Source organism: Candoia aspera, chromosome 2 (assembly GCF_035149785.1).
Source record: "Candoia aspera isolate rCanAsp1 chromosome 2, rCanAsp1.hap2, whole genome shotgun sequence".
In the NCBI taxonomy this organism is placed as follows: Eukaryota; Metazoa; Chordata; class Lepidosauria; order Squamata; family Boidae; genus Candoia; species Candoia aspera.
This window is the reverse complement of record NC_086154.1, coordinates 198,258,645-198,279,849: the sequence shown is the minus strand read 5'-3', so window position 1 is coordinate 198,279,849 and position 21,205 is coordinate 198,258,645. Positions and strand designations below refer to the sequence as shown.

At 38.4% G+C, this 21,205-nt stretch overlaps 1 protein-coding gene across 1 annotated transcript in view; it reads left to right on the top strand.

Annotated features, from left to right (window-relative positions):
* Positions 1–21,205, top strand: part of PRUNE2 (prune homolog 2 with BCH domain) — a 123,072-nt gene that overhangs the window by 15,272 nt on the left and 86,595 nt on the right. The window contains exons 2-5 of the mRNA XM_063295162.1: positions 5,182–5,286; positions 6,190–6,392; positions 8,273–8,436; positions 20,820–20,972. Of these exons, the coding sequence (XP_063151232.1) occupies positions 5,182–5,286; positions 6,190–6,392; positions 8,273–8,436; positions 20,820–20,972 (625 nt within the window). The remainder of the gene's footprint in view (positions 1–5,181; positions 5,287–6,189; positions 6,393–8,272; positions 8,437–20,819; positions 20,973–21,205) is intronic.

Genomic DNA, 21,205 nt, shown 5'->3' with positions numbered 1-21,205 from the left:
TTGCAAGATTCTGTTACTGTAGCCAGCCTCAGTGAAGTATGGCTCTAATCTTCCTGTGGGTCTGTTTCCAGATCTGGTCTGCCTCGAAGGTCTAACACTAGCCCTAGTAGTAGTACTACACTAATAGCAACAGTAACACGTGGAAAATGTTCCTAACATGACAACCTTTTGACGTTGGAGAAATCCTTGAAATATTTTTCAGACCTGGGGGAACCCCTGCACATTCAGGCTCAAATATAGGCCAGATGTTACAAAATTATTACATTTGCTTCGTGTGTAGGCCTGTATATATGCATTAACCATGTTCTTAAACTAAAAATAAAGAATGAAACTACCTCTTTAATGTGAAGTTGCCCAAATTTAAAATAATTTTTAAAATAAATCATTGAAGATGCCCCTGTAGATTGCACAAATCTAATTAAGAACTTTTTAACATCCCCATCTTGGATTTTATATTTCTATTTATATTGTTATTTAAGAATACTGTTTTTATTGTATTTTAACCTGTATTTATTTTAGTTTTACTGTAAACCGCCCAGAGTCATGCTCAGGTGAGATGGGTGGGGACAAAATTTGAAATATAAATAAATAAATAAATAAATATCTTCCAGGGAACCCCTAGTGACCTCTCATGGAACCTTAGGTTCCATGGAACCCTGGCTGAGAAACCCTGCTGTAATCAAATATTTCTCTGCAGTTCTTAAAGAAGAAGTTCAACACATGTTACATCACCTAGAAGAAAACAGATTTTTGGAAAGTTTTATTGACTAATGGCCTAAGGGGGAAAAGGGTGATTGTGACAGATGGCTACAGGCCATTACTGAAAAGCTTTGACAATTGATTTGGTCCTTCATGGGCCTAATGAGGTGGCCTTTGTGAATCATTGCAGGTAGAAGGTTACCTAATATTAATATAGAAGCACCCTTGGGTTCTCTAAACTACATGAAGGCCTTGTTGAACAGTCTCTCTGTTTATAAAATCAAGTGTATTGCAGATGCAGCAGTGCCTTTTCAGTTGTGGCATTTATACCATAGAAGTCATTGCTCTAGCAGACATAATTAAGTGGTTTTAATGGATTTAGAGAAAAGTGCTTAATTAATTTACTTAGTTGCTTAATTAATTTATTTAGTGATTTCCATGCACCATTCAGAGTGTCTTAAAATTATAATGCTTTAAATTATAATATAAAACATTACATTCTGTAAAAATATAAACATATAAATCCAAATATGAACAATCCACAGATAACCCCTATTTTTAAATAAAAGATTAGTGTTAATAGCGTTTAATAAAAGATTAGCGTTTAGGAGGCAAAGGCCTGCTGGAATAAAAATATCTTCATTTTTCAGCAAGGACAGGGAAAGTGTTGAAATTTCCAGTTTAGTTTTCCTCAGCACACTTCCAGTTGTTCCCTATATCTAGATCAAAACACGCATACAAGCCACTCAGCTCAGGTAGCAAAAACTATAGCTTGATCTTTATTTATTAAACATCAGCATACATCAAAAACAGTTATCTGACAAAACAGGACAAAAGGCAGGCAAAAGCTGAAAGAGAGAGGGAGACATAAACAGGAAACAATTTACATTATTTATAGATCAGTATCTGTATCTATATCTAAATCAAAAGGCATAGAACATTCCAGAGGCACTGAAAACAGTACTGTGGGTAATTAACATAGACAGTCCCCTTTGGTTGTTCTGGCTTAAACCCCTTTTTGTACATAACAGCAGCAGAATAGAGATGGAAGAAGGACCCCAGGCGATCCCTCTTCTATTCTGCACCATGAAGGAAACAATTTGGTGGATGTGATGATGTATCCAGCAGAAACAAGGGGTGATCTGAACTTCCTTGCACAAGTGCTATAGTATTAGTAGAACCTTCTTTCTTGTCAATATAATTAAGACTGGTTTTAATGGATTTAGAGATGAGGTTTCAGCCTGTGATGAAACACAGAGACCAGTTTTCCTTACATTTTTAGGCAGCAGGCAAGTTGCTATGGGGGATGCAGTCCATCTGGTACCCTAACCCAAGTCATGTTATTAGGCCTCTAGTGTTCATGTCTTGTATTCTTGGTTTTCAAACAAGAATGTAATACATACTATTTGTATTGCATGCAATTGTATGGACATGCATGCAACTTTATTATTTTTTTAAGCATTGTAAGCTGCTTATAATTTTTGCTCTGCTAGACTGAACAAGACATCTTGAAACATGTATGGCAGAAATATTTTTAGAAAGGAAAACCAGCTGAGCCTAATAGTCACTGCTTTTGAAATTGATGCTACTTTCTATTATTTCAGTGGAACTTGCCATTATTCAATTTTATCTATTGTGTCCTCAGCGTAGTTGTAAGTCAGTTGTTACTCTATTACTGTACATCACAGTGCATTTTTGTACACTGCAAAATTAGAATTGAAATTCATGAATTCAGATTTGCCTGAGCTCTATCTCATTCCCTTTGTGCATGAATTTGTAGAAATATGGTAATTCTTGCTAAGCAACATAAATGCATTAGAATGTTTTCTATGACCACGTAGCAAACATTTCACATTTGACTTCATAATACTTCCAAATAGTTAATTGAATATCTGCAGTCTACCTATATAAATCAGTATTAGCATGGGGAAGACAAAAGGAACTTGAATTCCTATTATTGCTTCCCAAAGAAAGACTACCACAGTAAAGAAGTCGATTCATAGACTAAATTGTGAGAGCTTGCTGCCTGAAAGACAAGGGAGAAGAAATGTTTTCCAAAATATTGTCTGCATTGCAGAAACATACATACATACATACATACATACATATTCTCTCTCTCTCTCTCTCTCTCTCTGTGTGTGTTTATCTAGAAAGAGAGAGAGGGAGAGATTGTGTTAGGAAACAAGATAAAAGAGAAATTTATGCATTATTTTTGCTAAGGAATACAATTTTTGAGGAGGAAGAAGACAAGCTGGGCAACATAACAGAAGTAAGGTGTGGTTTTTTTTTCATATAATGATTGGACCTTGATGGGATGGTGCTACTAGCTGCTGCAAAGAGAACTGAGTGGGATGTATTAAAAGAGAATATGCATGCATTACATAAACCTGTTTTGATCACTTGGTTTATGAAAAATTATAAAATAAATGCAGCAATATCTTTGTTTTCTAATCAGATAAAGACAAATTAACGGGACATTTGATTCTTTTTGTGTAATCATAAAGGCTGAAAATGCCCTTCACAAGTTTTGGTATGAAAATGTCACTTTCAATTTTTTTTCTTTAGATCTTAATAAAACTGTTAAGTAAATACAAAATACATTTGTGTGAAGTAATATTCATTTTGCATTCATTTCTGTGTGCATTCCACCTATCTAATGGCAGAAACAAAGGCGCTTCAGGAATGAACTAGGTATGGGCAATGGGAGTGATTTGAGGAGGGGTGTTATGCCCCTAAGTCAAAGTTGCTGAAAAATAAATTAAAATAAATCCTCCAAATAGATTATAATTTTTGAAAACTTGGATTAATTTCATTATCCTAGAAACTTGGCAGCATAGATGCTAATGTGAAGAATTCCAGAGTAGATGAGATATGATTGATGCTAAATATTTGAGTAGATTTTGTTATGCCAAAGGGATTTTGTGTCCTCTGTATGGACATCATAATAGAAGAATTAGTTCCTACATTATATAAGTGTACAGAGATGGTTGATTGCCTTGCTACCATATTTTGTGTAATTTATTGAGAAATGTCATAAAGAATATTAGACATTAGTATATACTGGCAGTAGGTATGCCTAATGTTTCTGGAAGAAGCTGTTAACTGGATATGCCTATAATCTGCAGAGAGGGGCTGACTGGATAATCAATTTATTAGAGCATTTCCATTATTCTCATAACATTTTATATTGATATATTAAATCAAAGAATAACTGTGATTGATTTTTTTAAAAAAATGGTATTCTTTGATGTCTCATCAGTACTTGTCCTTGCTCACTTTTAAACAACTACATTATTTGACAAATATATTTTGATCCTGTAACAGCATATACTTGAACCTGATTTCTAATTTTATATCTTTTTCATAGAGAATGAGATATTGATAATCAACTTTCGAAGTCTTCACAGATAGAAAAAGTCATGCATTAAGTTGCAGATGAAGTACAGTGGGCAGACATATTACTTTTCTATCTTTTTTTACAGAGAATTTAAAATAGTTAGGGATGGATATGCTTTTTTTCTTTAGATACATCACAGTAGTTCTTTCAACATCTCTACTACGTCTTGCACCATTAATCATTATACTTAATGTTTTCTTCTGAATCTTTTTAGTTTGCTGCAAGGCAAGTCTGCTTTGTCCATCTGTTGTAATATTTTAGGATTTGGCTTGTCCACATGGGCTTCCTCTTCTTAGCTTAATTCACTTAAATCACATATTTGCCAAGTAACTTTATTGCGGCATGAAAAAATGTTTATGGGTGTGGGTGTACATGGGAGGGAGTGGACTCTGAATTATCTCTGTAAGACGGTAAGTACCCAGGCATATGTAAAATCAGGAACAAATCTTTCTCTCACCCCACACTCAGAAGAAGTTATTGAAGGGTTTGATGGTGAATAAAAAGTTAAATAATTTAAGAAAGAGAAAATGTTTGAGAATAAAGCCCAAGGTAATTGAACAAAAACCTGGAGGAGGAATATTAAAAAGTAGTTATCCAAAAATAAGCAAGAAATATTGGGAAGAAATAAGAATCTGTTTAATCAGATAACAAAAATTAAAATACCTGGAAAATTCCAGTGTTCTAGCCAACCTATCAGAATCAATGTTTCATATATTTATTGATCACCTCTTACAGAACTGACTATATTCTGTGCCCAGTGTACTTTCTCAGTTTGTACTGAGCTATTTTATTTGATATGGATGCTTGTTCCCTGATCCTCATCTCTTCAATAACTAGACTTCTAACAAACCACGGCTCTCTGTGCATGGAGATAATGGGGAACTACAGTCTGTTTAGAGTGAGAAGCAGACATGACAACCCTCTGGCATAAAATAGAAGAGAGAGGATGGAGGAATGGCTAAGCTTGGATTATTTTTGCTTGCTACTATCCAATAAATAAATTATTTAAAAACATTTTTTTGGCTATTTCAAGAAATAACATATGTCTGCATTCCTTGACTACTTAAAAATGATTTTTGTTTTAGAGTCGCAATAAACATTTGGATAAAGTACATGTAGTCCTTGGAAAGAAATCCTGTGATTTGGATTCACTTATTTCTGCTTTAGCTTATGCCTACTATCTTGAAAAGGTAAATATTTTGTATGTCATTATGTTTCAGTCATTATAACTCCATTATCATATAAATTTTAGTCATTTATCTGACAGCCAAACTGATTTAATGACTGTGAACCATTGCACGGCTATTTATTTTAATCTCTGATGTTTGTTTAATAACTATAGCACAGCTATCCAAGAAATATTTTATGTATGTAATTTGTCTAAATCTAGAATTCTCATCTGACTATCCCATGTACTTTCCCTTATAAACCGTCCTTTATACTTAAAATATCCGCTGTTAGAGATTTGTTTGCTTGCCCACACATATCCACTAAGTAAAGATGCATAGATTTCAGTGGATGCAGGCAGTTTTTTTTTCCTTCCCCTTCCATTAACTATACTAGTGGGAAGAAATTCAGTCTACCAAAACTGATTTTCCAAGGAGTGGCATAATGTCCTCTTTTGGGCCTTGGGGTTTGGCACATCTATACCCATACATATATCTATGAGCCAGGTCACTAAGATTTGTCCAATAAACCATATTTAAAGTAAACCATGATTTACCACATTATGTCTATTCTGTGCAATTGTAGTAAAACTGTATCTGTTGATGTATTTATTGTTGGAGAAAAAACATATTCAACTACTATATTATCAGACATGAACACTAGGTGCTTCAATATGCATGCATCAAAATAAACATATACTGTTTTCATTCATGAAGATGCTTGCATAATATCCCTTCCACCTCACCTATTTCTTGGCTAGAAAAAAATATGTCACCTGTAAAGTTGCAGTGAAAAATTTCTCGAGGAAGTAAACATTTTTCATAAAGTACAAACTTCTGATTCAGGATCATGGTGTCGGTTCATAATGAAATTGTTATCCTCACTGTTGGAGTGCTTTCTAATTTCCAGGAATTCTCTTGATCTAGGTCAGTCCACCTAACATCGCATGTTTGCCAGTACTGAATATATCAAGAAGAGAAATCTGCTACCACACAGAAACTAGACTTATTTTGGAGGAGCTGAATATTCCAGAGTCTCTCTACATCTTCCGTGATGAAATCAATTTGTATCAGCTGAACAGCGAAGGGAAATTGTTTCTAACACTGGTGAGCAGCAGTACACTGACAAGGTACCATCCTGAATTCCTGATCATTATTACTAGCAAACCCTGTTTGAACAGATTCATCTAGAGCAGTGTTCCTCAACCTTGGCAGCTTGGAGATGTGTGGACTTCAACTCCCAGAATTCCTTAGCCAGCCTTGCTGGCTGGGGAATTCTGGGAGTTAAAATCCACACAACTTCTAGTTGTCAAGGTTGAGAAACACTGCTCTAGAGCTACCTCTGGAAATCCTCTCTCCGTCTAGTTTATCTTATTCTTGGATAAAGTACTGGCTACTTTTTTGAAGCTTTTACATCATACAATGTGACTGATATTCATAAAATATCACAGTATTAAAAGGATAATGAAACGTTAAGGAACACAACACTCATAATCATTACTATGTATATTTAGGCAGTTCATTTTTAGAGTTGAAGATAATTTATTCAAGCCTTATTCATTGATGTCTAGCTATAAAGTCCTGCCTCAGTGTAAGAAATGTATTAGACATTCTTTAAGTGATGCATGATATACCAGTTGGAATTAGGTGTGCAAGGGATGTTAAATGTCTGTGCTTTTACTGTGCAGGTTTTTAAAAATAGCATGAGCAAAAGAAGAGGAATGATAATATTGAGATTAAGTGTAGAGTCAGAATTCAATATTTTTCTTTTCTGCTATAAAAAAAATCTTATCTGAACCTGGAATTTCCTTTAAGGGAACACCTCCCCCCCTCCCCCCTCAGTGCTTACTGAGTTTTTGCACAAAAATGTACGGCTTTGTAAAAGGGCATTTTTTGCATGATTGGCACAAACAGGATTTGACAGACTACGGTTAGAGAGACAGAAGGAAAAGGAGGAATCAAATTCTTCCTCATCTTCAAAACCATTCCTTCCCCACTTTTTTGCATGAGTGGATGAAGAAAAGAGAAAGACTATCCATCCTGTCTCTTCTCTTCTAGCCCATTTCTGAAATTCGTTCCTTCAAATTTGTACTGGTGGCAAGAGGGGAACTGCCTTGGGAGGGGAAAAGGGGGACTTCATCACAAGAAACTCCTGTGCTACATTTTTATATATAGGGGTGATGTATATATGGCCTTCAAGTGCTGCAAACTATAACTTCCAACAGTTCCAACCAAATGACAGATGGAGAAGAATGTTGGAAGTTGCAGTTGAGCAACTTGATGGAACAAGTGGGACTGAGTAATCTTGGAAAATGTTGGAAAATCTTGCCTCTCCCTATCAAAATGCTACTGTAGATACGTGCTTGAAATAGAGAGAGTGTGTGAGAGACTCGTGAACCACATGTCTTTTTATGTTTCTAGAGCTCCTAGTTGCAAGGTGTATTTATGTGCCATCATTAGCTCAATTCAGGGAATCATTTTTTGACTGTGTAAAGGGACAACAGAAATGCAAAGGACTAGTCCCACTCTTCAACTGTGATGCCCATGTCAGCAATGTCCCATAGCTTCTTACTGTTGTAGTCTTAACAGAACTGCTTTTCATCAGTGTAAAGTTTCCTCAACAGAAAAACAGGAAAACAGATTTTATCCAGCAAGAGTCCTGTGTGATTAAGTCATTCCTAAGACAATCACAGCTTGGCTGGGGAATGTTGTTAGCATTTACAATGTCAAGAGGATGGAAGTAGCCCAGTATATTTCTGTTGGTCTCTTCATGCTGTTGGCTATCATACCCAAGCAGTAGTCTGAAGAAATTATTAACATACTGCAGTAATGTTTCTTATTTAAAAGCAAAATTGCTTAACTGTATTTAGATGAGTCCAATGTTATAAAAAGAGCCAGTTCGGTGTAGCGGTTAAGGTACCAGGCTAGAAATTGGGAGACCACGAGTTCTAGTCCTGCAGAATGTACTCAAATGAAATAATGAGCAACATTTAACATTTTTCTTTTATAGTGAAGATAAAAATTTAGAATCAGCTGTTGTCAAAGTCATCATCCCCGAAGAGCAAAATGATGGCAATCTGGAGTTGTTAGAATCCGCTTCCTGTCTTGTAGCAAAAGAACTTCTACAAAAGGCACCAGAGTTAATCACTCAGCAACTGGCTCATCTCCTCAGAGGTGAGAAATTGTTCTTTGTATTAAATACTGAAAGGTTTAATGGAGTGTTTCTGAATCCACTCATGCAGTGAGGCTGTGATCCATTCTTTGGTTAACAATCCTTTTGAAAACCATAGGAAGCTGCTAGAAACAAGCAGGGTGTAAAGAGTTTGTTACATATTATATGGAGTATTAAAAGTAGTCATGGCTGTGGTGTTTGCTGTATCATTAGATAGGAGTGTTATGTGAAGGTAGCTGCATGTAAGCACCAAAATTATCTTTCATGTTGTTATAGCTTTATTTCTGAGATATGTGGCATTGAAGAAATAATGCCACAGGAAGTATAATATGATGTCTTTGATTACATTCACTATCTAAATTTGTCCTCCATTCCATTTGTGTCAACTTGTGGTGGATCTCCTTCCCCTTTCCACTCCCAGAGCAAAATCATAGAAAATAAAATCAATTTAGCATTAATTTAGCCTAGTATTCTGTGTCTGACAGCATCCACAAACATCTGGTCATCAAAGTTCTGTTGACATGTATGTAATACAGATTTTTTTTTAAAAATCCCATTCTTTACATAGGGATAGGCAATTCATGACTTGTGAGCTGCACATAGTTTCAGCTCCCTTGGAATATCTCCAAAACTTAGTGACAAATGACTGTATTTAACAGTACAATTGTAGCCCATTTTTTTCTACATGAATTAAAGATGAGGATGGGAGTGGCTGCTTCTGGGAAGCCTCCCGTTCTTCTTCATCCTTAGGCCACTCTATAAGCATTAGAAAATGGATTTGGAGAGGCTTGCTTCTGCAATTCTGCTTTTCCCTCTCCCTCCTTGCCCTTCCCTGACCACTAAGCCTGCCAAATAAAAGGCTAATCCCATTAACAAAAGCAAAATGAAAAAAGTTAACATAGAACACTACTGTATCCACCTTCATAAATTCTTTTAAAAAGTGGCCCAATCAGAGTGTTACCCCAAATCTACTGATACATCAGTTTGATCAAGTGAGAACACTTTCTGTGGTTTACAGAAAAAATAATTCATCTCTATGTGTTGCCTGTGATTTGTAATGTGTTACATCTAAATACTCTCCCATTTTCCTGAATTTACTTCAGGTGAAAGAGGACTACAGCTGTCTCATATTTGTAGTATTGCGACTTAGTATTTGTAAAGTATATTTTGCATACAAATAGAATGCACAATTTCTGGCTTCAACAGAGAACAAAAACATCCCCTAAATAACTCTTTTAGAAAACTCCTGGTAATAACAGGCAACACTCTGTCTTTACCCCAGATTCAAATTGCATCTGTTATTGGCTGATTGGAATACCCTAAAGGCTATGGACATTCAGTATTTGTGCATGAAAGTTATGTACCATGTAGAAAATCCCAAGACATAATATGTTAAAGCTGTTATAGGTTTGTTTCTCTTGTGCCATTCAAATGGACCTACCTATTTAACAAGTAGTCATAAATAACATAAAAGTAGTTGAATATGCAAACCAATATTACCTAGGTATTACCTAGGTTTTTCATAAGAAGCAATGATTTATTGGAAGTTTTAGTCACTGGCCTAGTTTGGTTGTCATAGCTTAGTAACCATGATAGAAACAGACCCTTTCCTTTTATATTATAACATGAACCAGGACAGTAGAATCTATTAGCTGGCAGCAAATATATTTTTTACTCTCTGCTACCGCCTAGTGGATAGAAAATTCTAACACTTTGTTGCCATCTAGTGATGGTCCAGATTTGTGCAACTGGCGGCCCTAGAATCTGTTTCTTGTTTGAAAAAAAATATCCTTTTTTAAAATATTCTCTGAAATTTTATATTTAGTTACAAGAGTGAGCAACCATATATCTTAGATTCTCCCCTCCTGTGGGTTGGTTGAAAAGAGACCAGAAACTTCTGTTTCCATTCTAGATTAAATGCAATTTAATTTGCCATCCAAGAATATAAATTGTGGCTAAACCTAACTATGGTTACTTAAAGCAACCCATAAACTATTGTTTTATATTTATTTAGTTCAACTAACTGTAATTAAAATTAAATAAATTTAGCTGTTTTAAGGTTAAGGTTTGTTTTGTTTTTTCCCATTCAGTCGTGTCAGATTCTTGGAGACTGCCTGCAGTTTTCTTGGCAAGGTTTTCTTTTCAGAAGTGGTGTGCCATTGCCTCCTTCCTAGGGCTGAGAGAAAGTAACTGGCCCAAAGTCACCCAGCTGGCTTTGTGCCAAGGGTGGGGCTAGAACTCACTGTCTCCCAGTTTCTAGCCTGATGCCTTAACCACTACACCAAACTGGCTCTAAAAACTTGTTAGAAGTGCAATAATACAAGGATTCTGGCTTGGTTTAGTTACCAACCATTAGGTAATGCAAGATCAACTTGTTTTGAAAGAATCCACTCTAAAAAGATAGCCAGTTCAATCTGTTCCATCCTGCTTATCAGTAACGTCTTTACTCTCTTTATGGCAAGCTTTTTGTTTAACATCGGAACGATTCCAGTTCGAATGGTTTTCCCTAAGAAATAATTACCCTGCTCTAATTTTTGTGTCTGTTTTGGTTAAATGTAAGATATAGTATTGGATTCTAACTGTATTTCAAATCTCCACCATAATTTTTCCTTTACCTAGATTTTTTTTGCCAGATGTTTAGCAATACAAAATCATCATCATCACCCAGAGGACAAGGAATATTAGTCATGTTTGCATCAGAACAACAAGGTGTCTTGGGATATCTTGCTAATGTACTGAGGCATTGGCTTTCAAATGCAAAGGATTTTCATACCATCAAGCAAGCTCTTTAATATGAAATGTCATGCTGTTATACTTCAATTAGCCTTTAAAGTGTTGTACGATGCTGTGTTAGCTTTCTCCTTTTAGGGATCAAATAATCAAATAAAGTTTTGAAGGTTGAAATAGCCAAAGTTAAGGGAAGTTTGGTGAAATGGATCCATCTTTGGAAGGATGATGTAAAGTGTTACCTGTTCTATTTCTCCCACCCAAGATTACAAATTAAAACACTTCCTCCATGCTGCATATAGTATTATTGTCTGTGCATAAAGTGTTCCCTGTTAGAGAGATTTTGCAGAGAGATATCAGCAAAATTGGCAAGTGTTTCTGCACTGTGATGCTGCATATGTCCAGTAGACATATAGATGATATAACTGGAAAAGATAAATCAATGTGTGAGGAAGATATAGTTGGGCTGTATCTGTAATAAGTAAAAAAAAAATAGCTGTAGAAACATAGACAAGAATGAGTGAAAAGCTTAGCTTTTAAAAAAGAAGTGTGAGAAGAGCATTACTGAAAAGCAAACACAGAAAGCTTAAGAATATATTCATAATAATTGTCATAATTTTATCAGCCCTGCAAGGTGCCTTTTGTCTGGAAAGTTACAGCCAAAGAGGGTAAAAGGGGCACCATGGAATTGCTAACTTATTTTGGAAACTTTGCCTTCATTTTGAATAGATTTTGTTCAAGGAATAACATGATTAGATTCACTGTATGATTACTGTTTGGCTAAATGGTTTTAAGAAGGTAAACAAGCTCTGGTGGGGGAGAGGAGCAGTACTGAAGCGGCAGCAGATAGAGGAAGCAACGTAATCAAATGAATGAACAAACCTGAATAAAAGTGGACATTCTTCCTCTCCCTACACAATATACCTTCAAAAAAATAAATACATGACTCAGTCTGATTCAGAAAAATAAGTGCAGAGCTGGGGCTTGCTGCCAATCACCACAAGCAATGCCACAAACTAAGAAAATAATCTTATACAGTATGTGCAGAGGTAATTATTATGTGAGGTAGGTTTCATATTTAAAGTTGCTTTAAAGCTCTGCTTTACTCTAGCCAATTCTCCATCTACACAATAAATTAATTCTTCCCAGTAGACTTCAGCAAACCTGCCTCAAGAATCACTCTACTTTGAGACAGGCTCTGCTGTTACTTGAGGCCTGCTCCATCTCTGGATTTATGCCAGAAGCAAACAATTAGAAAACCTGCCAGGGACCTGAGTCTGTATCATTTTATTTCCCTAGAGATAACTACTAGGGGCCTCTTGCCAAACTCAAGATCCATTAAATTGCTGAATCATTACATTTTTGGTTGCAGCCAGCTGTCAAGGATATAATTCAGTAACTGATTGTCAGGTATCTTGGGTCATTGCATTCTCTTCTGTTTATTTATATAAGGCCATGAAGGATGCCACAAGGTGCACAGATTGTAACGTGTAAATAGAGCAAATTTAAGCAAAGAGAATATTATTGTGATTCATGTTGCAGTACAAATAAACTGCAGACCAAAAATGCCATCCAGTCATCAAATAATATAATGACAGAGTTCCATTACTATTTTAGCAGCTTGTGTTGAGTATATGTTTCTTCTTAAGGAGTTTGGGAAGACAACCTGCATCTTAGAAATCTTGTTGGTGAAGTAGATGATTCAGAAGATTCTTAACTTTTTCTACATGGTTATAAAAGTAAAAACCAATTACATTATGATTTTGTAAAGGTTATCATGTACACAAAGGCAAAGGTTTCCCCCGTGCCAAAAGCATGAAAGGAAACCCAACTGTTAATTACTCTTGCCCATTATGCAAGGATACTGTGATATTCTCTATCAAATAGTTTTGCCACCACATACTCTAGCTTTTGAGAGGAACTTAGCTATTGACTCTGGCTTGCTGTGAGATTCCCAAAGGCAATGGCTGCTTATTGTCACATGTCCTGCCCTTGGAAACCTCTAATTCTGTGAAAATTAGCATGTTGATCTTACTTCAGTGGTAGAACTGGAGCCATCTGTGCACTATCTGGAAATGCTGAGAACAGATCAGTGGTGCTGTATGGCTGCCATAATTCATATTATCTCTTAAGATCCTGAAGATCTTGATGTGCTTTTCATAATCACAGTCAGAACTACAATCCTGTTGAATTATTGAGATGTGCTTATAGAATGGGAACACTGATTTTCTAATGTGTAGTTTGTGTCATAGAACAAGGTGGTCAGGCCATCAGCCTTCCCAGCCCTCAAAGTTGTATCACCTTTATTTGGAGCTTTGGCAACAAACCACCAAATCATGTCAGTATAATCATAATCTTCTTTTCGCCAAAAAAAGAAAAAGATGTTAAGTATAAAGGATTAGAAAGGGCTGAAAATTCTGCCCATCCTCTCTGGTAGCATCATTCCTCAAGATGCTGCTCTTACCTCTGCTATTGCAGAACAATAAGAAGATCAAGAAGGGGCAGGCACACAACTGCTAAGAGTGGGAATTTCAAGCTAAGCAGGAACAGTGTAATTTGTCTTGGTACTCATGGTCAAGGGAGACAGGGCTTGGAGAGGGATCTAGGCTTGGGAAGGAACACACATCTGAGACTCTGTAGAATCTTTAAAGAAAAATATGTGGAAGTAACAGAAAGCAGATACAGCAACTGGGCACCAAAGTGGGAAAAAAAGAGTTTAAGATCTGTAGCATTCTGGGAACATGAAACAGAAACAGTATACTATTGTAAAGGCATTAATAATTAGAACTGCTCTGTGACTGTCAGGCAGATTCACCTGGCATGCTTATAGTCCAGTCTTCAAGGCTCCAAGATTCTATGATTAGGATGACATTTTATTCTCTTCCTCCGTCCTTCCTTCCTTCCTTCCTTCCTTCCTTCCTTCCTTCCTTCCTTCCTTCCTTGCCTTCCTTTCTTTCCTTTCTTTCTTTCATTCATTCATCATATCTACACAGCACTACATCTCACAAATTGTGACTCTGGATGGCACACAATAAAAAAAAGTAAAAACAATCAACAATTAAAAATTAATATTACAATGAGAGTGACAGATATTAACAACAGTGGAGCTACCACAACAACTCTCCATTCCCTTGGGGCCCCAAGACTAATCACAGCCCAGTCTTGAGGGACTTGCAAAAAGTTAACAGGGATGGAGCCAGCCTGACCTTGGGGGGTTGATGTTCCATAAGGTGGGTGCCACGGCAGAAAAGGCCCATCTCCAGGGTCCCACCAGATGTAGCGTTTTAGCAGATGGGACCCACAACATCCCTCTTCTGCTGGATCTGATGGGATGGGCAGATGTAATTGGGAAGAGGCAGTCCCTCAAATAACCTGGTCCCATGCCATGAAGGACTTTAAAGGTCAAAACCAGCCTCCTGAACTGGACCCAGAAGTAAACTGACAGCCAATGTAGCTCACTGAGCAGAGGTGTATCATGTGCCATTCCAGGGGCACACATAACTGCACCAGCTGAAGCTTCTGGATACTCTTCAAGGGCAGCCCCACATAGAATGCATTACAATAGTCCATCCTGAGGTGACCAAGGCATGAGTGACTGTGAGGAGAGCCTCCTGATCTAGGAATGGGCACAACTGGCACATAACATGAAGCTATGCAAAGGTCCTCCTAGGCATGACGGCTATCTGCTCGTTGAGCAGGAATCGCAAGCCTAGAAGAAGCCCCAAGTTGCACACTGGGTCTGTTTGGCGGCAGTGCAACCCCATCTAGAGCCAAAGATGGCATAGCCCGAGAAGTGGAAGGCCCCAAAACCCAGAGCTACTCAGTCTTGCCAGGGTTCAGTTGAAGCCTGTTGTTCCCCATCCAGATCCCTACAACCTCCAGGCACTGGAATAAGACATCAACAGCATCACTTAATTCACCAGAGGCAGAGATGTATAATGGGTCTCATCAGCATACATATGATACCTCATCCCATGGTGGTGGATGAACTCACCCAGTGGCTTCATGTATATGTTAAATAGAAGAGGAGAGAGCTGCCGAACACTGCAGCACCCCATAGTAGGGGCTGAGGGCAGGATCTCTCCCTCCCAGTCACCGACCAACTGGTATCGACCCCAAGAAAAGAGGCAACCAGCACAATACAGTGCCACCCACCCCCCAACCCCTGGCCAGTCCAGAAGGATACCATGGTTGATGGTATCTAAGGCCACTGAGAGGTCAAGTAGAGCAAGGATGGTGTGCACACCCCATTCCTCTCCTGCCAGAGATCATCTAAAAGCACAACCAATGTCGTTTCTGTCCCATAACCAGGCCTGAATCCTGACTGAAAGGGATCCAGATATGTATTTCATCCAGGGTCCGCTGAAGCTGCTGCATGACCACCTTCTCAACCACCTTTCCAAAAATGTGGCGGTTAGATACTGGACAAAAGTGGGCGATGGCTGTCTTGTTCCTTAAGAGGCAAAGGAACAACCTCTCTCTCAAGGAAGAATTCACACCCCTGCCCCCAGCCACTTTAATAAGCCAGGAGGGGCATGGGTCTAAAGAGCAGTGGCTGAGCATATAAATTCTGTGAAATAAAATAGATGTCCTTGGTTTGGGGGAGAGTGAGACATTCTACTTTTATTGTGGGGATAGGTATGCAATATTTTTAGAAATACCATTGATGCAGGAGAGGACGATGTCTTTCAGCTATTGCTTTTGGGTGTACATAAGTTGCTCTAGGAAGTGGAATTTGGGTTAGTGAAATTTACTTTGGTTGGTGTGATCAAACAGGTTCTTTCTATATTTCCGTTAGTTCGCTAGCTATGAGATCTCTTAGAGAACTCACTTGTGTGGCTAATGCAGTTGATTCTTTTCTGTAGCTCTTGAATTTTTCAACACCTCCTCACACTTTTTTGGGAAGGCCTATGCAGTGGCAGATTGGGCTGTTAGCCCCCTAGCATTAAGATTAGAAATATATTATTATATTCAATATATTCTTCTGCACCCACACGGTAGCAAGACATATTTGTGCCTCCCCCTGCAACTTTTTATGTGGTGGAACAATTGCACAATAAAAGACTTACCTCAGTGATTACAAGTTACATACAGAATACTTTTTATTTTTTAATAATGTATTTAAAAATATTTGACCCAGTTTGGTAATTAGGAACACTACTTTTGTAAAATAAAAATCCATTAGACTTTAGTTTTTGTTCCTCTTTTATCTGAGAGGAGTTTCTGCTGAAGGTAGGAGAACCTGCTTTGCCTACAGCTCTTCCCCTCTCCTGCTCAACCCATACCTACCTTGCTTCTTTGCCTGATAACTAGCAACACGTTCCCACCATGGTAATGACATTTGCTTCCCTTCCACCTTTCCTGGCCTAAATACCTCTCTCAACCTGTCCTGTTCAGACTATGAGACAGCCAGGCAGAATTACTAATAAAATTCTTTATTGAATTAACTATTTACAATAGCAAAAGTTCTTGCAATAGATTAGACTGTATAAAACAATAAAATCCACCCAGGTGGCAAGGGACACTCAGGCAACACTGCAGGGTCAGACTGTGGCAAGACAGTGAGGCAGAACTCAGCCAATCCTCTGATCAAAGCTGCAAGACTGGAAGGAGCTAGAGTGCATGGCAAAGGAGTGGCGGAACACGCAGGCTGGATCAGGCTGGTACATGGAGGCTAGACAAGGCTGGGCTGAGGTATCTAGCCAAGGCTTGGTTCCGGAGACAAGACTGGACTTAACTGGAACGTTTTGGCAAGGCTTAGATCTGGAGACAAGGCTGGACTGGACTGGAGCATCTAGGCAAGGCTTGGATCTGGAAACAAGGCTGGACTGGACTGGACTGGACTGGACTGGAGCCTCTAAGCAAGGCTTGAATCTGGAGACAAGGCTGGACTGGACTGGAGCATCTAGGCAAGGCTTGGATCTGGAAACAAGGCTGGACTGGACTGGAGCATCTAGGCAAGGCTTGGATCTGGAAACAAGGCTGGACTGGACTGGACTGGACTGGAGCCTCTAAGCAAGGCTTGAATCTGGAGACAAGGCTGGACTGGACTGGAGCATCTAGGCAAGGCTTGGATCTGGAAACAAGGCTGGACTGGACTGGACTGGACTGGACTGGAGCCTCTAAGCAAGGCTTGAATCTGGAGACAAGGCTGGACTGGACTGGAGCATCTAGGCAAGGCTTGGATCTGGAAACAAGGCTGGACTGGACTGGACTAGACTGGAGCCTCTAAGCAAGGCTTGAATCTGGAGACAAGGCTGGACTGGACTGGAGCATCTAGGCAAGGCTGAGATCTGGAGGCACACCCAGATTGCGGTGGAATGACGCAGTGAGGCTTGGAGCTGGATGCGAGGCTGTGCTCAGCAGGGATGGCAAGGAGAGGCTCAACTGGAGAGACTTGTGCAGGAAGCAGGTCCATGATGGCAGAAGGTGCTGGCTCTGGTTCCATGCTGGCTACAAGCAAGGCTTCCACTGCTGGTAAGGACTCTTCTGCAGGTGCTGTGAGCTTGAAGGATTGGTTGTCTCTGGCAGCTTGCTCTTGGTGCACCTGCTTTTTTATTCACTCCTTTTCACACCGTTTTCCTTTAGCAGCCAATCAGGCTTCTTTCTCCTTTGTGCGCTTCTCTGCTCGCCTCTCTTGAGCACTGATTGGAGGCTTCAAATCTCCCTCTGGAGTTTGTCCAATCAGCTCCTGCGATTTCTCCCGCTCTGCTGAGTCACTTCCCGGTTTTGATTCTTCAAGTCCTTCCTGTAAAGTTTTGTTTTCCCCTTCTGACTCCAGATAAGTGTCATTTTCAGAGTCAGAAGCAGGTTCAAACCTCACACAAACCACCCTCTTGAAGCAAAGGATTTGAGCTGGAAAGGGAGAGTGGCAGAAGGCAACATTACAGCAACCATCTGGCGGGTTAAGTAAGAGAGGAGTGGGACAGGTAAGTTTGGAAGCTTCTTTGCATTTCCTCTCTGCTGCCTGATGGAACAGCAAACACCCTGCCTAATGGCAGGGCCAGCCCCACAATTACCTAGTCCAAGAATTTATGTCTCAGCTTAACTGATACTGTAAACTGACTTGGCAAAAGCTGTTGTTCAATTATTGCTCAATTCACTATCAATTACTTAATTACATTGTGTCTACAAGTAATAAATTAAAATAAAATTAATCAAATAATGGTACCATAGCTGTATTGAAGCATAGCCTTCTTTATCTTCTTTTTTATGTACAATTAAGCTGACAAATCAGTGCTGATGCCAGCTTTAATTCTAAACTAATGAGCCTTTGTTGTTTTACTTGGTAATTTGAATCCAATACTTTAAACTATTTGATATTATCCCCTTTTTCTTTTTCTTAGCATATTTCTCAGAACGTTACCCAGCAGAGGGGGGTGATTTTGGCCTTTTGATCTCTAAGCTAGTTTAAGCTGTCTAAAGCAATTTTGGGCATTAATGAGTTTATAATATAATGATTTCCTCAAACTTCTTTATATAATCACTTAGAGACCTGTTGGTATGAACCATTCTTATCTATGGTCACTATTGCATCATTCAAAAATCTGGGTAATGGCATACATACTATAGACACAGCAAGCTGATTTTTTCTGTTGCAACTGATTCAGTGTTCAGCTACATTTGATAAGTGTTTGGTAACTTCAAGAAGGTGCAAATTCTGACAGAGTGTTGATTAAAGTTTTCTTTCTGGAGCACTTACAATTTTGTTCAACCTGCATTTGTTTCTAATGTTTATGGAAATGATTCAAATGGTAGTTATTACAAAGTCTCAAACCAGCCTTCTCCATCCAGGTGTGCACCAGTTGTGTTGAGATAGGGGGCTGTAGTCCCAGAGTATCTAGAGTGTACTGTAATTGAGAAAATTAGATTATAGTCTCTATATGATCAATCACTTTGTACAAGCCTGTCAGGAGAAAGGATACACGCCTATGAACTCTACCCATTAATGTGAGTTGGAGTTCCAGTTGTGTTGCCACAAGAGCATACTAGACATGACATGGAACATGTATAATGAGGTTCTACCATAGTTGCAAAAAAGTCATTGACAGATGCAGAGCTATACAGGTCAGTGGAAGACTGTATTGGTTTGCTGGGGGTAGGTGGATAGTGGATTGGGAAGAATTTAAAACTGCCTAAAAGTGACTCTTGGCCCTGTAGGGGAAATTTATGGCCTACTGCCATTTTGTATCTTTAAGTGGTTATTTGTATCACTTATTGCATAGTGTGAGTCATGCTGGCCACATGGCCCGGAAGTGTCCTATGGACAACGCCGGCTCCAAGGCTTTGAAACGGAGATGAGCACCGCCCCCTAGAGTCGGACACGACTGGACTTTACGTCAAGGGAAACCTTTACCTTTACCTATTGCATAGTATTGTAGATTTCTCCCTGTGGGGAAAATAGCATTTATTTTTAACAGAAAGGAAGGAAGGTAATTTCTGTTCTTTACCACAGACTTGATCTATTTCATGCATGTAAACAATTCCCAGTTTGTTCTTTACTTATTCATTTATTTAGGGGACCCTAATGCATAGGAGAGCCAGTTTGGTCTAGTGGTTAAGGCAACGGGCTAGAAACTGGGAGACGGTGAGTTCTAGTCCTGCCTTGACTAGAATGGCATGAAAGCCGGCTGGGTGACTTTGGGCCAGTCATACACTCTCAGCCCTAGGAAGGAGGCAATGGCAAACCACTTCTGAAATCTTGCCAAGAAAACTGCAGGGACTAGTCCAGGCAGTTGCCAAGGATCAGACACGATTGAATGGCAAAAATAAATAAATAAATAAAAATGCATATACATGTATCCATCATGTATCATCATCTGAAAGTATTAAGAGGGGTTTTTTTTCTTCTTTCAAGCATGAATAGAAATTAAACCACAGAAAATTATAGCTGGGTGGGATGCAAAGTACAAAAGACCTATCGGTTAAAAGGAGTAAATAGTGAATGATGAAAAAAAGCTCTACCAGGGAAACTGCTGCCTGGAGAAATGGAACATTACTGAGCTAGGCAGTAAAATAGTCTGATTGGTTATAAATGTTCTTATGCTGAAAAGTCTGCCTTTTGTGATGGTATTGTGGAAAACCTAAAACATTTAATATGCAATAAGCTCTTAGCAGTTTAAAGGTTAATCCACTCAGAGTTATTTTGGAGCTGAGCAGACAACAAATTTAATAAATAAATAATAGATAGATACAGGTACTTAACCTTCAGAAATGTCCCTTGGCTTTTTAATGTCACCTATTAATACATATTGCTACATTCTTATTCAATTAACTTTAACTTACCCAATAGTTTATCTCATAGGTTAACAAGCTGCATACAGTCACTGCTGCTTGAGGGAAAACCTCTAAATTACCGGGATCATGTAAAGCTAATTGTAGTATTCCCTGGACTGTGGCTCTGAAGATACATTTTTCCAGGTTAAAAGCAAATGATTATTTCTTGGTGGTGAGAAGATAATTTATGGGAACGGGCATATTAGAAATATTTAACTTGAATAAATGTGACACTCACATAAACTGCTAGAAATAATAAAGAATGAAAACAAGATGATAGATAGCTATTTCTTTAAATAATTATTTACATTATTTAATGAGATAATTGTAATAGTTGTCTTTTTCAATGAATTAATTTCTTTTTTTAAAAAAAAAACTTCAGGGAGCATTCTCTCAAAAGTCATGGATGAAGATACCCCCAAAATTCCTGAAGAACAGGAAGAAGTTCTTTCACGTTTGGAGGAGATATTCCCAGAACTTTTACCCCGAAAAGACATTATCACCTTCTTTCAGGAGGCACAGTTGCATGCTGACGGTACAACATTGCTTTAATTTTTCCCTTTTATCTTTATTTGAGCCATCTGATACTTTCTCCTTAAATGTCTGCTGGACTTTTAAGTTTATTGGAATAGTGCGTGGTAATTGCTGATTTAGTTCCTAGTCTGAATGTTGTCTATAATCTAGACAACATGAGACATGAGATATGTCTCCATATATTTGGCTTATTTTCCTCTACAGTATGTGGGCTCAGTACCAGTCATTCAGAAC